General features: G+C 48.8%; 1 protein-coding gene across 1 annotated transcript in view; it reads right to left on the bottom strand.

Moving 5' to 3' along the window:
* The window catches only part of LOC119971718 (acyl-CoA 6-desaturase-like), an 85,813-nt gene that overhangs the window by 47,663 nt on the left and 24,210 nt on the right, over window positions 1-13,940 (bottom strand). Inside the window, exons 2-3 of the mRNA XM_038807658.1 lie at window positions 13,544-13,654; window positions 2,034-2,231 (exon numbers count right to left, since the gene is read on the bottom strand). Of these exons, the coding sequence (XP_038663586.1) occupies window positions 2,034-2,231; window positions 13,544-13,654 (309 nt within the window). The remainder of the gene's footprint in view (window positions 1-2,033; window positions 2,232-13,543; window positions 13,655-13,940) is intronic.

The raw sequence follows: 13,940 nt of genomic DNA, 5'->3' as shown, positions 1-13,940 counted from the left end.
ACTGCAACAGGAATGGAATATAAAAGTGAGGAAGTGTTACTGCAGCTGTACGGGGCCATGGTAAAACCATAGCTGGAGTACTGCGTACAGTTTGGTCTCCTTATTAAAAAAAAAAATAATTGCTTTGGATGCAGTTCAGAGAAGGTTCATTCAACCCATTTCTGGGATGAGGGGCTTATCTTATGAGGAAAGGCTGAACAGGTTAGGCCTATACCCATTGAAGTTTAGAAGAATGAGAAGTTATCTTATTGAAACATGGGATGTTTCTTCTTGTGGGGGAATCTTGGACTCGGGGACTTGGTTTAAGAATAAGAGGTCTCCATTTTTAAGACAACAATGAGGATAATTTGTTTTCTCCCAGAGGGCCATTAGAGTATGGAATTCTCTTCTCCAGAAGGTGGTGGAAGCTGGGTCTTTACATTTATTCAAGGCTGAGTTAGAATGACTTTTGTAGGGCAATGGAGTCAAGATTATGGGGGGCAGGCAGAAAAGTGGAGATGAAACCACAACCAGATCAACCATTATCTCATTGAATATTGGAGCAAGCTTGAATGGCCAAATGTCCTTCTCCTGCTCCTAAGTCCTATGTTCCTATGAGTTAGGAACATTCTAAAAGGTGTGTAAAATATTTTCACAGCTTCTAATGGCACATTAGGTGCTGTATTGCAATATAGATGCGTTTTTAGTAAAGTGACTCATCATAAGAATCTGTTCTTACATTGATCAGCATTATGCATTTGTTCACCTGCATTACGATGAAAGCTTTATAGTGCAATGAAAAATATAAAAATATACCCTCTACTGTCAGTTTTTTTTGAGCGCTGATTTAACTCAACTGCTGGGTCTGGCTGTTTTATTTTAAAAATACTTTTAAAGCTAGCAACATTGTTCTGCACTTTCTCTCCTTCCATTGATTGACAGGTTCTCTGCTTTGAAATAGAAATAGCATCTGTTCTGTCAATGGAGCTGGAAACCTATTATGGCATCTGTTCCATTATGAATGTTTGGCTGAGTTTCAAAAGCTTCAATTTAGCAGGTAGTCTGAGAACTATTGACACTTTTACCAGCCTATGTATGCCTTGATATAAATTCTTGCATGTTTATAAATGTAATAGGCACTTAAAAAATGTTTTTTACCTTGCTTTTTGTCGCTGATAGCGTGTTTGCATTCAATTGTTAGAGATTTAATGTTTCTTCAATTATTTAAAAATCATTACCATTGCTATCACATTGCCCCCGAGGAATGTATACACTGCATAGTGGGTGGTGAGTGGTTATGGAAGATACAGGTGGGCATAGAGGGGACATGGGTAATGACAAGACATAGGAATGGGTGTTTGGGTGAGCATGAAGGAGGTTAGGGATGATGTTCAGGGATCTTTAAACAATGTTGGGAGCTTGACTGCTGTGTTGGAGAACTGAAGTGGGCCTTCTAACTGGTCCGCCTCTGCACCCACACTCATACATTCCATCGCAGATCACAAAATGCACTGCAAAGTTGACCTCAGTGAAAAGACAAAAATGGCATGCAAAGTCACACAGGGGTCAGGTGAGCTGCCAAAGTGTTCAGGCTAGTTTCTTACTTTCTTTCCTAGACAAAGAGTCAGTCCATATTATCTCAAAAATACTAGAGCAACTTTGTCAGATACAACTTCCTCGTGGAATTCTGAACTGGCTACCTTGCTTTAATCCATGGCTTTCTTAAAGAGCATGTGTTTGAATTCATATCACGACCACTTATCCACTTTACATCAAGTGTAGGGCTAGGAAAAAGAGAATATGTTGGTGACTAAATGAAGCTGAACCCTTTAGGATCATGGAACATGATTAGCGAAACTCTATGTCCACTTTAGGATTAGCTAAACCCCTTTGCTTCATGATTGTCAACTGAAATCTAACTGAAGGGGTTATCCTTAATTGAACTTACACATTGGAGAAAAAGTTCATCACCCTGCCCCAATTAGGTGTTTTTTATGTTACGTGGATTTGTGCCTTTCATTGATCTGATTTATGTGGTAATGATTGGTTCTTACCTGTGAGGTTGCCATGATTAAAGCAGTAAGGAGAGTTGGAATCCAGCCAGTCCCAAAATATGATAGTGTTAACCAGGCCAGAAACTCTAAGAGGAAGAGGTGACCAAGGTAGAGGGAGAAAAACACCATGTCTGTTTTAAATAGTTTCATATCCTCTGCTGTCTTCCGCAAGGCCCGAAAATCTTCAACCAACTCAGTCTGAAACCAAATGAATTGAAAGATCACTGAAACTTCAATGACTGCCATGTAATCAACTTTTTATAAACTGAATTCTTTGCTCAAGAGTTAGATGTCAATACTGGAATGAATCACTTTCCCCAGATACAGAGTCACAGTCCAATTACACGAACAGTGTTCCTTAGCCTAGGACTAATTTTCAGCCACATTTTCTCAAAATGGATCAAAATAAGCTATGGCACCCGGGAGACACTGGATAAAAAGTAACATTCAAACTTATTTCATTTCAATGATAGAACTGGTTGACCTTGATTGATTGATTAATTTGATTTATTTTCACATGTACCGAAGTACAGTGAAAAGTATTTTTCTGCGGCCAAGGGAACGTACACAGTACATACATAGTAGACAAACAAAGAATAATCGACAGAGTACATTGACAAATGGTACATTGACAAACAGTGATTAGTTACAGTGCGGAACGGGGCAAACAAAGCAAATATATGAGCAAGAGCAGCATAAGGCGTCATGAAGTGTTCTTGCAGGGAACAGATCAGGGAATAGATCAGTCTGAGGGAGAGTCATTGAGGAGTCTAGTAGCTGTGGGGAAGAAGCTATTCCTATGTCTGGATGTGCGAGTCTTCAGACTTCTGTATCTTCTGCCTGATGCAAGGGCTTGGGTGGGAGGGGTCTCTTTGATGTCCCTTTAATGTCATTGCACAAGAGGAGTCAAACCCAAGTGCTGTTCCCAAGTGCAGAAGGGCAGAGGGTTGAGATAATTGGACCAGTGTTTGTTATTCTAATTCAATCCCCAAGTGAAAGCCATGCCTCTGGTCTTACTTTTCTATTTGTGTTACAAATGTGGAGGACGAGGAAGCCCATTCCCAATGGCCCTGAAGGTCACCGCAGCCCTGAACCGTTACACCACCAGATTATTCCAGGGCTCGAGTGGGGACTTGTGCGGTCTATATCCCACAAGTGCATCCATGAGGTCAAAAATGAGGTCAAAGCTGACTATGTCAACTTTGAGCTGGACCAAGCCCATCAAGATGCCCGGGCTGCAGGATTCTCCACCATAGCCGGGATGCCCCAGGTCCAGAGGGTAATGGATGGTAAGCATGTTGTCGTGCACGCACCGGGGCATCAGGGAGTACACCAACAGGAAGGGGTTCAACCCTCTGAGCGTTCAACTTGTGTGTGCCCACCACCTCCGGATCATCTATGTGTACGCACGCTTCCCAGGAAGCTTGCATTACAGCTACATCCTGGGGCACTCGAAGATCCCTGCTGTCTTCAAGGACCACCCCAAATGGATTGGTTGGCCTGTGGGGATTAACAGGTATTAGGTGAGGAAATTAATGCCCATTGATAGTATTACTATTCTACCAAATAACCTGGTACATAGAGTTGTCAGCTCACAATAAAGAATAACTTTTCAGGTGAGATTTGAAACAGCATGGGAACAATGCAACCTATGGGTGGCACGGTGACACAGTGGTTAGCACTCTGCCTCACAGCGTCAGGGACATGGGTTCAATTCCAGACTCGGGTGACTGTGTGGAGTTTGCACTTTCTTCCAGTGTCTGCGTGGTGCTCCGATTTCCGGCCACAGTTCAAAGATGTGCAGGTTAGGTGGATTGGCCATGTTAAATTGCCCCTAAGTGTCCAAACGTTATGTGGGGTTACGGGGATAGGGCCTCAGTAGGTGTGGTGATATGCCTGTGAATAATATTGTATACACTCAACAATGCGACTTCCAACCAGTAGTTGGCGTCAGACATCAGTCATGTGACATCTGGCTATTGCCAGAAGGTTGTAAGGTATATACTGTACCAGGATTGGTGCAATAGGATTGTTCCAGGAGAGTCCATGTAACTCAATCAGTAACTTAGTCTGTATAGCATTCTGATTGTTACCTTACCATGTGTACATTCTAGTTAAGTCACCAGCAGTTCTGTATGAATCATTGCAAAGACAATGGGCGGGATTCTCCAACCCCCCGCCGGGTCGGAGAATCGCCGGGGGGCGGCGTGCATCCCACCCCCGCTGAGTTCTCCGGCACCATAGATTCGCCGGGGCCGGGAATTGCGCCGTGCCGCTCGGCGGGCCCCCCCAGGCGATTCTCCGGCCTGCAATGGCCGAAGTCCCACTGCTGTAATGCCTGTCCCACCGGCGTGAATCAAACCACCTCCCTTACTGGCGGGACTGGCAGCACGGGCGGGCTCCGGGGTCCTGGGGGGGGGGGGGGGGCGATCTGGCCCAGGGGGGTGTCCCCACGGTGGCCTGGTCCGCGATCGGGGCCCACCGATCCACGAGAGGGTCTGTGCCGTGGGACACTCTTTTCCCTCCGCGTCGGTCATCGCCTCTGCGATGGCCGACGCGGAAGTGACCCCTCCCCTGCGCATGTGTGCGGATGACGTCAGCAGCAGTTGATGCTCCCGCGCATTCGCGGACTTCTGCCGGCCGCCGAAGTCCCTTCGGCCCCGGCTGGCGTGGCGCCAAAGGCCTTCCACACCAGCCGGCGGGACGGCAGCCACTCCGGCGTGGGCCTAGCCCCTCAAGGTGAGGGCTTGGCCCCTAAAGGTGCGGAACGGCCAGAGTTGTTCCCGCCACTCCATCCCGTCGGGACCCCCCGCCCTGCCGGGTAGGGGAGAATCCCGGCCAAGGTCACAGAACATGATGCTCTTTCGGAGAGTCGATGTAGATGTGATGGCCTCCTTCTGCACTGCAGCAGTATTATAATACTCTAGCTATGTTGAGGGCGTGGGAGTGACAAAAATAATCATTTTTTAAACACACTCCTTCAGCCCATTTATGTCCTGTGTTGCTGAACTAAAATTTAGGATTATCCAAAGTGATGGGAAGTCACAAATATTCCCAGTTCACATACAACCATCGGCAAAGCAGAGCTTCATCCCGACTCCTCCCCCACCCCAGCCAGGGAGCCTGCAGTGGGTGTTTGCTGTCAGTGGGACCGGAAGATCTTGCTGGAGAGAACAGCCTGAACATCCTCCCCCCCCCCCCCCCCCCCCCATGTATATTGTTGAAACCCATTATTTACGTCTTATCATATTTACTGATGGTTTCATCCTTTTTCCTTATGTTGTGTACCCTTTGTCACTGCCACCTGCCCTCAAATCATGTCTGTCTGGATAGGTACTCCCAAAGTCTCTGAAGTAAGAGTTTTGTATCTTGTGCCCATCGCGGTGATGTGTGTTAGTGTCAGATAGCAGAACCTTTTCCATTTCACTCACTCCTAGATCTAGGGCAGCAGCAGATCTATGCAGCATCATTAGTTTATTTCTCTTAATAATTTATAGGATCTGGACATCATTGTCTAGGCCAGCATTTATTGTGCATCTCTAATTGCCCTTAAAAAGGTGGTGGTGAGCTGCCTCTTGAACTGCTGCAGTCCATGTGGTAAAGGTGTATCCACAGTGCTGTTAGGGAGGGAGTTCCAGGATTTTGACGCAGTGACAGTAAAGAAACGGTGATATATTTCCAAGTCAGGATTGAAAGTGGTTTGGATGGGAAATTCCAGGTGTGGTATTCCGATGTATCGGTTGCTCTTGTCCTTCTAGATGGTAGTGGTCATGTGTTTGGAAGGTGCTGTCTAAGGAGCCTTGCTGTGTACTGCAGTGCATCTTGTAGATGGTACACACTGCTGCTACTGTATGTCATTAGTGGAGGGAGTAAATGTTTGTGGAAGGGGTGCCAGTCAATCGGCCTGCTTTGTCCTAGATGGTGTCAAACCTCTCGAGGGTTGTTGGAGTTGCACTCATCCAGACAAGTGGAGAGTATTCCATCACACTCCTGACTTGTACCTTACAGATGGTGGACAGGCTTTATGAGGGAGAAGGTGCTTTATTCGCTGCAGGATTCCTAGCCTCTGACCTGCTCTTGTAGCTACAGTATTTATATTATTTATGCATAGCTTAGGACAGACTTCCCTGAGGAACTCCTGCAGTGATGTCCTGGAACTGAGGTGATTGACCTTCAATAAATAAAACCAGCCTATTTTGTAACAAGTAGGACTCCAACCAGCAGATAGTTTTCCCTTCGACTCCCATTCTTGATATCACAAAGAGTGTATCAAACTGGCTGAAGACTGACATCTGTGTTGCTGGGGACCTATGGAGGAGACTGAGATGGATCATCCACTTCGAGCTTCCGGCTGAAGATTGTTGCAAATGCTTTAGCGTTATCTTTTGCACCGAAATGCTGGGCTCCTTGATCATTGAAATTGGCAATATTTAACAATAATCTTTATTAATGTCACAAGTAGGCTTACATTAACACTGCAATTAAGTTACTGTGAAAATCCCCTCGTCGCCACACTCTGGCGCCTGATCGGGTACACTGGGGGAGAATTCAGAATGTTCAATTCAGCTAACAAGCATGTCTTTTGGGACTTGTGAAAGGAAACGGAGCACCCGGAGGAAACCAACCTCCTCCTCCAATGAGATGTTTAATTTTACACTACCATTCACGGCTGGATGCGGCAGAACTGCAGAACTCAGATCTGATCTTGGTTGTGGAATCGCTTAGATCGGTTAGTTGCCGCTTACGCTGTTTAGCACGCAAATGGTTCTGTGTTGTAGCTTCACCAGGTTGACACCAAAGATTTAGGTCTGTCTGGTGTTGCTCCTGGCACGTCCTTCTGCATCCTTCATTGAACCAGAGTTGACCCCTGGCTTGGTGGTAATGGTAGAGTGGGGTTATGCCAGGCCCTGGGATTACAGATTGTGGTTGAGTACAATTCTGTTGCAGCCGATGATCCACAGAGCCTTTCGGTTACCCAGTCTGGATTTGCTAGATCGGTTCAAAATCTATTCCATTCAGCATGGTGGTAGTGCCACACAAGACGCTGGAGGGGTTCCTCAATGTGAAGACCGGACTTTCTTTTCACAAGGACTGTGTGGTGGTGGTCATTTCTACCAATACTGTCATGGGCAGATGCATCTGTAGCAGTCAGGTTGGTGAGGATGAGGGGAAGTATGTTTTTCCATCTTGTTGGTTCCCTCACCACCTGCCCCACTACACCCACGCCAGGCAGCCCTGGGTAAAACATGCCAGCTTGGCACCCTGACAGTACCAAACTGGCACCATCAGGCTGGCACCTAGCTGGCACTGCCAGGGTGGCACCAGCAGTGTCATGCACCACCCTTCCTGAAGGGTCTGTAGCTGGGGGCTTCCGATCCCCTGAGAGACCCCACTTGTGCCATTCCATCTAGTCCCCGTCCGTGGGGACCAGTGCTGAACTGCGCTTGTCCAAGGTCTCGGAGGTGAGGGGGTTGAATCCCAAGGTCTCAGATACCTCAGGAATCTGCACATTATAACACGGCATACTGCCTCGCTCTAATATGCATATTTGCTAAAACGTGTTCCCGCCCATTGTGGATGACATTCATATTGAAACACCTCGCGAGATCGCAATGAATCCCACGAGGTGTTGCGAGCTGGGAAGATCCCGGGAGCGGGGTCTCCCAGTTGTCAACGGCCACGTGAGCTGCTTATCGGGCGCAGCATGGCTGTTGGTTCACACCCATGGTTTTGAACTGAACTTTTTGAACTGAACCCCCTTTCCCGCTGCAAGCTGCTATGTAGACTGATCCGGCAGATCCCCTCTGATTCAGTATGCTCTGTGGCATAGCCTGTGATATTATGCTGATGGACGTGGCAAGCAGCCATCCAGCTCATTTGCAATCTGGGCCTTGGACCAACTCTCGTTTGGGATTGGTGGAGTTTTTCAGAAACTTCTGGAAAAGGAGATGCAAGCCCCATTTTGTCAGTTCTGTGAAAGATCCAGGCATGATGCAGCTTTAAAGCACTCTCTCAGTGTTCTCTCTGCCTGCCGATTTAAGAGGCTCCCAGCCGGACGTGCAGAAGGCATTCCTATTTAAACATCTTCAGGCAGCAGATAGACCTGTGAAGGGCACTACTGGTTTGAAAGGCTGCAATCAGGTTCTCCCACCAGGTGTGTAACAGTTTAATCCTCTGCCTGAATGGCTGGGAAAAGCCCAGTCTGAGAACTCTCTTCACGATGCAGCCAGAATCTTTGCCCAGAGATCAGGCAAGCAGTTGAAAGACAGAGTGGATATAAAATCTGCTGTAAACACGCAGGTAGTAATATCTCGGGGAGACTGAGAGTCCATCTGGTGGTCGCATGATAGAATTGCACAGACCAAATATCCTGGGCGCGATTCTCCGCAAATGCGGAGAATCGTAAAGGCTGCTGTGAAACTGGCCATTTTTCACGGCAGCCTCCGCGCCCCCTCCCGGGACCTGATTCTCCCCCCACCCCGGTCGGGGCTAGCAGCGCGGCCCCGTGAAGAACGGCATTGCGGGCTTAGTGACCGTCGCTAAGCCCGCGCGCCAAGCGTCACGGTGGCTGACGCGCATGATGACATCAGCCGCGCATGTGCGGGTTGGGCGGCTCCAACCCGCGCATGCGCGGATAACGTCATCACGCATATGCATCAAACCCCTGCATGCGCGGGCCGTCATGCCCCTAAGCAGCCCCGCGGACTGATCCTGCGGGGCGGCGGAGGAACAAAGAGTGCGCGGGTATCGGACCCGCTGCCCGCGATCGGTTGGCACCGATCGCGGGCCCATGCCACCCTTGGCACGGCCGTGGTTCTGCCGTGCCAATCGGTGCCATGGTTGTCCGGGACGGCACTTTGCGGCCGTTTTCACGAACGGTGAGAGCAGGTATGTTTCCGTTCGTGAAAACGGCCGTAAAGGCCTGGGAATTCGGCCCATCGGACAGGGGAGAATCGCTGTTCGCCGTAAAAAACGGCGAGCAGCGATTCGTGTCGTGGGGCGGCCGTGGGGGTGGGGGGGGGGGGGGGAAGAGAATAGCGGGAGGTTGGGGAAAATGTCGGGAAGGCTCTCCCGCTATTCTCCGACCCGTCGTGGGCAGCGGAGAATCGCGCCCCCTGTGTGAAGGCGATTCCCCAGAGGAATACCTACAGTCTGGGAGTTCTAATGGATGGTAGTCCTTAAAAGATTCATACTCACTGATGGTTTGCAACACCTTGCATTCTGAAGAGATAACCGCCCACAAGGACCTCCGCTCAGCAGCGAAAACCCTCAACTCTCTCATACCTCTTAACTCTGTTGTTTTTTAACATTTCCTATCTCCTTCACGTGTGTTTGTCTTGTGTGTCTAGCTGGAGGTGGGGTGGGTTTTTTGGAATAGGTAGACTAGTAGACCATTGTTCCATTATTTCCATCGTATGTTCATCTTTTACTCTTATTATAAATAAATCGATAGAATCCCTAGTGCAGAAGGAGGCCATTCGACCCATCAAGTGTCCACCAGCCCACTGAAAGAGCACCCTACCTAGGCCCACTCCCCCACCATATCCCTGTAACCCCACCTAACCTGCACATCTTTGGACTGTGGGAGGAAACTGGAGCACCCAGAGGTAACCCACGCACACACGGGGAGATAGTGCAAACTTCACATAGTCACCAAAGGCTGGATTTGAACCTGGGTCCCCGGTGCTGTGAGCCAGCAGTGCTAACCACTGTGCCACCATGTATCCCAAATCTGGTGTCTGTGCCCATTGTCGGTGATTTCATATTTTGACAAATCAGCATATTAATGCGAGATAGCTAGTCTCGCTCTAATGTGCAGAATCCTGAGATTTGGGGATCTATCCCCTGTGTCTCGGAGTCCTCAGGCGAGCATCATTTGGTACTGGTATCTACAAATGGGGACAAGACAGAACGGCACTTGTGGGGATCTCCCAGGCGATTGGAGGCCCACAGCTGCATGCCTTTTGGGCAGGGTGGTGCCCTGGCACTACTGGTGGCACATGGGCAGTGCCACCTGGGTGACAGCCTGGCATGGCCAAGGTGGGTGTTGGGGGTGGCGGGGACCATCCCATAGTGCTTTGGGGCTGGTGGGGGTCAGGGGTTGCTTTGGGGGCCTTGGGAGATTGGGACGCCATTTAAAAATGGTACAAACCAGGGCTATGTGCGGCCTGAGCCATGCGTTCCCAGCTGAGACTCCTTATACAACACGCGTTGCTGTGAGCACTCACTGTGGGACTTTGTTCCCAATTAGTTGAATTGCGTCCTAACTGTCATCTCCAGAGGGAAAAGCAGTGTGATTCCCGCTGTGTGGGTCGGCAGGATCCTGAACGCAATCCACCCCCTCTTAGTCAATTTGTTGGAGGGGGCCGTGATATACAGGTCCAGCTCCTTATATATCGGGGTGCCATGATCTCAATGATCACTAGCATCAACCCCCTTTCAAGCCAGCCCCCGCTCCCCAAGAATCCCCCGAATGGGTCTTCCTCTATGCCCTGCACCTTCAGGCCCCACCCCTTCAGGCCACATACTTGTGGCCCGGCCCCCTTCAGGCCCATTTGGGCATCTGCTGGGAGGGCCCGGGAACATGGCAAACTGTTTGGCATCCGGAGCAAATCCCATTTCAGGATTCTCCTGGAAATCTCTCGACATAGCGGGATTTACGCCAGACGCATCGAGGCTGGAAAATCGCCCACATAGTTATTTCTTCAGGCACATTTTTGGGACAATAGGGGGGGCTTTGATGGGAGAGTAGAAGAGAATTTAATTCTGCACCTAACCAAAATAACCAATCTGGGACAAAATAGTGTATGGGCAGCTTTACTTTGAATCTAATTCTTGTACATGTGGTCTTCACATGCTTGGAGGCAAAAGTGGAAAACATTGTCAAATCCCAGCACTGACATTCTTGACTTTAATGTGTATAGAATAAAACCATATCCTGAAAATGAGGACTATAATTACTTGAGGTGTTGCCTTCTATCCACACAAGTATAGATTGTACGTGATAGCACAAAAGGAGGATCAAGTTCCTTCTGGAATTGTACAAAACCCTTTCCAGGTGAAGTCGCAACCAGAGTACAGAATTACCAATATCATTCATTCGGCTTTAATGAGGAGATACTAGCCATGTACACTGTAGCCGTGGAACATTTAGATCACAGGTAACTGGAGCCTCAATTCATGTCTGATTCTTATTTGTACGCTTTTCTATGCTACTGAGCCTCTTGTTGTAGTACTGTTCCACTTGGAACAGAGAAGAACTAGACTTACTGCCCTCGTTCCCAGAAGCTTAAAAACACGTCACTATAGTGCACTGAAATTCTACAAAGGGCGTGGATGCAAAAAACTGCAGTCAAATATTGCTCATTTGAATGTAACATTTTAATCTGGCTCTGCACCCAAACTTTTGTGCATATCTATCGACATGCCAGTGTATTGCACAAAGAGGTATTTACATACTTGCTATTCTGTTCAGCAAGCACGTATGTAAAGTTTCAAGTGAAACGGTAGGATGTTAGGGAGCACCATTTTCCCCTTATTTATTTAGCACAGTACAGAGCAGTGCAGAGTGAAGGAGTGGATTGGAACATTTAAGTATAAGGGGCAGAGATCAAAACAGGCACAGACCAATGTAAAGAAAAGTCTATTGCTGCCCACAGTGTTTGTTCATGAAGGCTGCTGTGCCCACTGCAAACCCGGTTTCCTCTCCAGGTCATGGAGCAACATGCTAGTGTTAGGCTGGAGCGTTCCTTCCTCACCTGCCACCATCTATTTTTTAAATCATTTTTCACTGGCTAGGCCAGCATTTGTTGCCCATCCATAATTGCCCTTGAGAAGGTGGTGGGTGTGTAAGGTGCTGCCTAAGGAGACTTGGTGAGCTCCTGCAGTGTACCTGGTAGATGGTACACAAGGCTGCTACTATTCGGCAGTGGTGGAGGCAGTGAATGCTGATGAAAGGAGTGCCCATCAACCAGGCTTCTTTGTCCTGGATGGTGTCGAGCTTCTTGAGTGTTGTTGGAGCTGGAAGCATTCCACCACACTCCTGACTTGTGTATTGTAGGTGGTGGACAGGTTTTGGGGAGCCAAGTGGTGAGTTACTAGCCGCAGGATTTCCAGCCTCTGACCTGCTCTTGTAGCCACAGTATTAATATGGCTAGTCCAATTCAGTTTCTGTTCAATCGTCAACCCCAGGATGTTGATAGTCGTGGATTCAGTGATGGTAATACCATTGAATGTCATGGGGCGATGGTTAGATCCACTCTTGTTGGAGATGGTCATGGCCTGGCACGTGTGTGGCACGAATGTTACTTGCCACTTGTCAGCCCGAGCCTGGATATTGTCCAGGTCTTTCTGCATTTGCACATGGACTGCTTCATTATCTGTGGTGTCGCGAACACTCCCACATCTGACATTATATTGGAAAGAAGGCCCGTTGTGGCCTGGAGAATTGCCCGGGGGGGGGGGGGGGCACATTCAATGGCCCCCGACTGGCGCAGCGGGAATCCTGCGAGCACCCGAGAATGGGCAGGGGAGAATCGGGAAGCCGGTATCGGGGTGGCGGGGCACGATTCTTGCGTCCCCTGGGGATTCTCTGACCTGGCGACACAGTGGTTAGCACTGTTGCTTCACAGCGCCAGGGACCCAGATTCAATTCCCGGCTTGGGTCACTGTCTGTGCGGAGTCTGTAAATTCTCCTCGTGTGCGTAAATTTCCTCCGGGTGCTCTGGTTTCCTCCCACAAGTCCGAAAGACATACTTGTTAGGTGAATTGGACATTCTAAATTCTCCCTCTGTGTATCTGAACAGGCACCGGAATGTGGCGACTAGGGGCTTTTCAGAGTAACTTCATTGCAGTGTAAATGTAAGCCTACTTGTGATACTAATAAAGATTATTATTATTACATTGTCACTCTTTTGGACCCTGAGGAGTTTCTCCCCGGTCAAGCCCACACATAGAATTATTTTCAACACTGGGAAGCGGAGTCAGATCGGCTCCTCAAGAGATCAGGCCACCATTTTGAAAGGGTGCCCCGATCTCCAAGAGGACTTGTGACCCCCACACCCATGGGCAATGTCACCCCCCACGCATATGGGCATTAGCCCACAGCCCCCCCAAGGTGACGACACCCCACTATGGGTGGCTGAGGGCACCCCCTTTTCAGGTCTTCCCATGCCCCCTTTCGGACCCTGCACCCACCCCCCCCCCCCCCCCCCCCCCATCCCGTTCCAGGACCCTTCACACACCCCCCAAACCTTCCAGAGGCCCTTTCATACCCATCCTGCACATCCCACACTTCATACACCCTCTCCAGCCTCCTTTCATGGGCATGGCTCCCCCAGGTCCTGGCCCTTGGCACCTGGGCACCCTAACACTGCCACCCTGGAAGTGCTCCTGTCGACTTTGCAGGGCCACCTGGGAACCCATTGGTATAGATAGTTACAAATTGCCACTACAGAGTCACAAGAAAACTGTGACAACTTTATTCAAAATAACCTATGTGATCATCTCACCTTTTTCTGTCGATCCTGGTTGGGCTCACCTGGAGCTAACTCACCAATCAAAAGAGGCTTCAGAAATTTACGGACAAAGATAAGGTCTGGGTGGAAAGCCTGGAATGCATCCTGAAAAAAAACACACACGAGTTTTCAGAGCAATAATGGAAATCATTCAACATTGATCATTTGCATCCACTGAGGCTGAGAAGTGGAACATTTTGTAAGGTCTTACCCAGAATAACCACCAAACAGTCCCAGGTTAGATACAGTGTAAAATACTGCCTGCCCTGCTCCAACATTGTTCACTAGCTATAAATGCTGGGGAGGGCCAGTCGATGCAACAAGCCTCCTTGACTGTACTCTGAAAATGCCAAATCTCTATTGAGTAGTGCAAACTAGAGTGAAACTGTTT

This window comes from Scyliorhinus canicula, chromosome 9 (genome assembly GCF_902713615.1).
Source record: "Scyliorhinus canicula chromosome 9, sScyCan1.1, whole genome shotgun sequence".
Taxonomy (NCBI): domain Eukaryota; kingdom Metazoa; phylum Chordata; class Chondrichthyes; order Carcharhiniformes; family Scyliorhinidae; genus Scyliorhinus; species Scyliorhinus canicula.
This window is presented reverse-complemented; position numbering and strand designations above follow the sequence as displayed.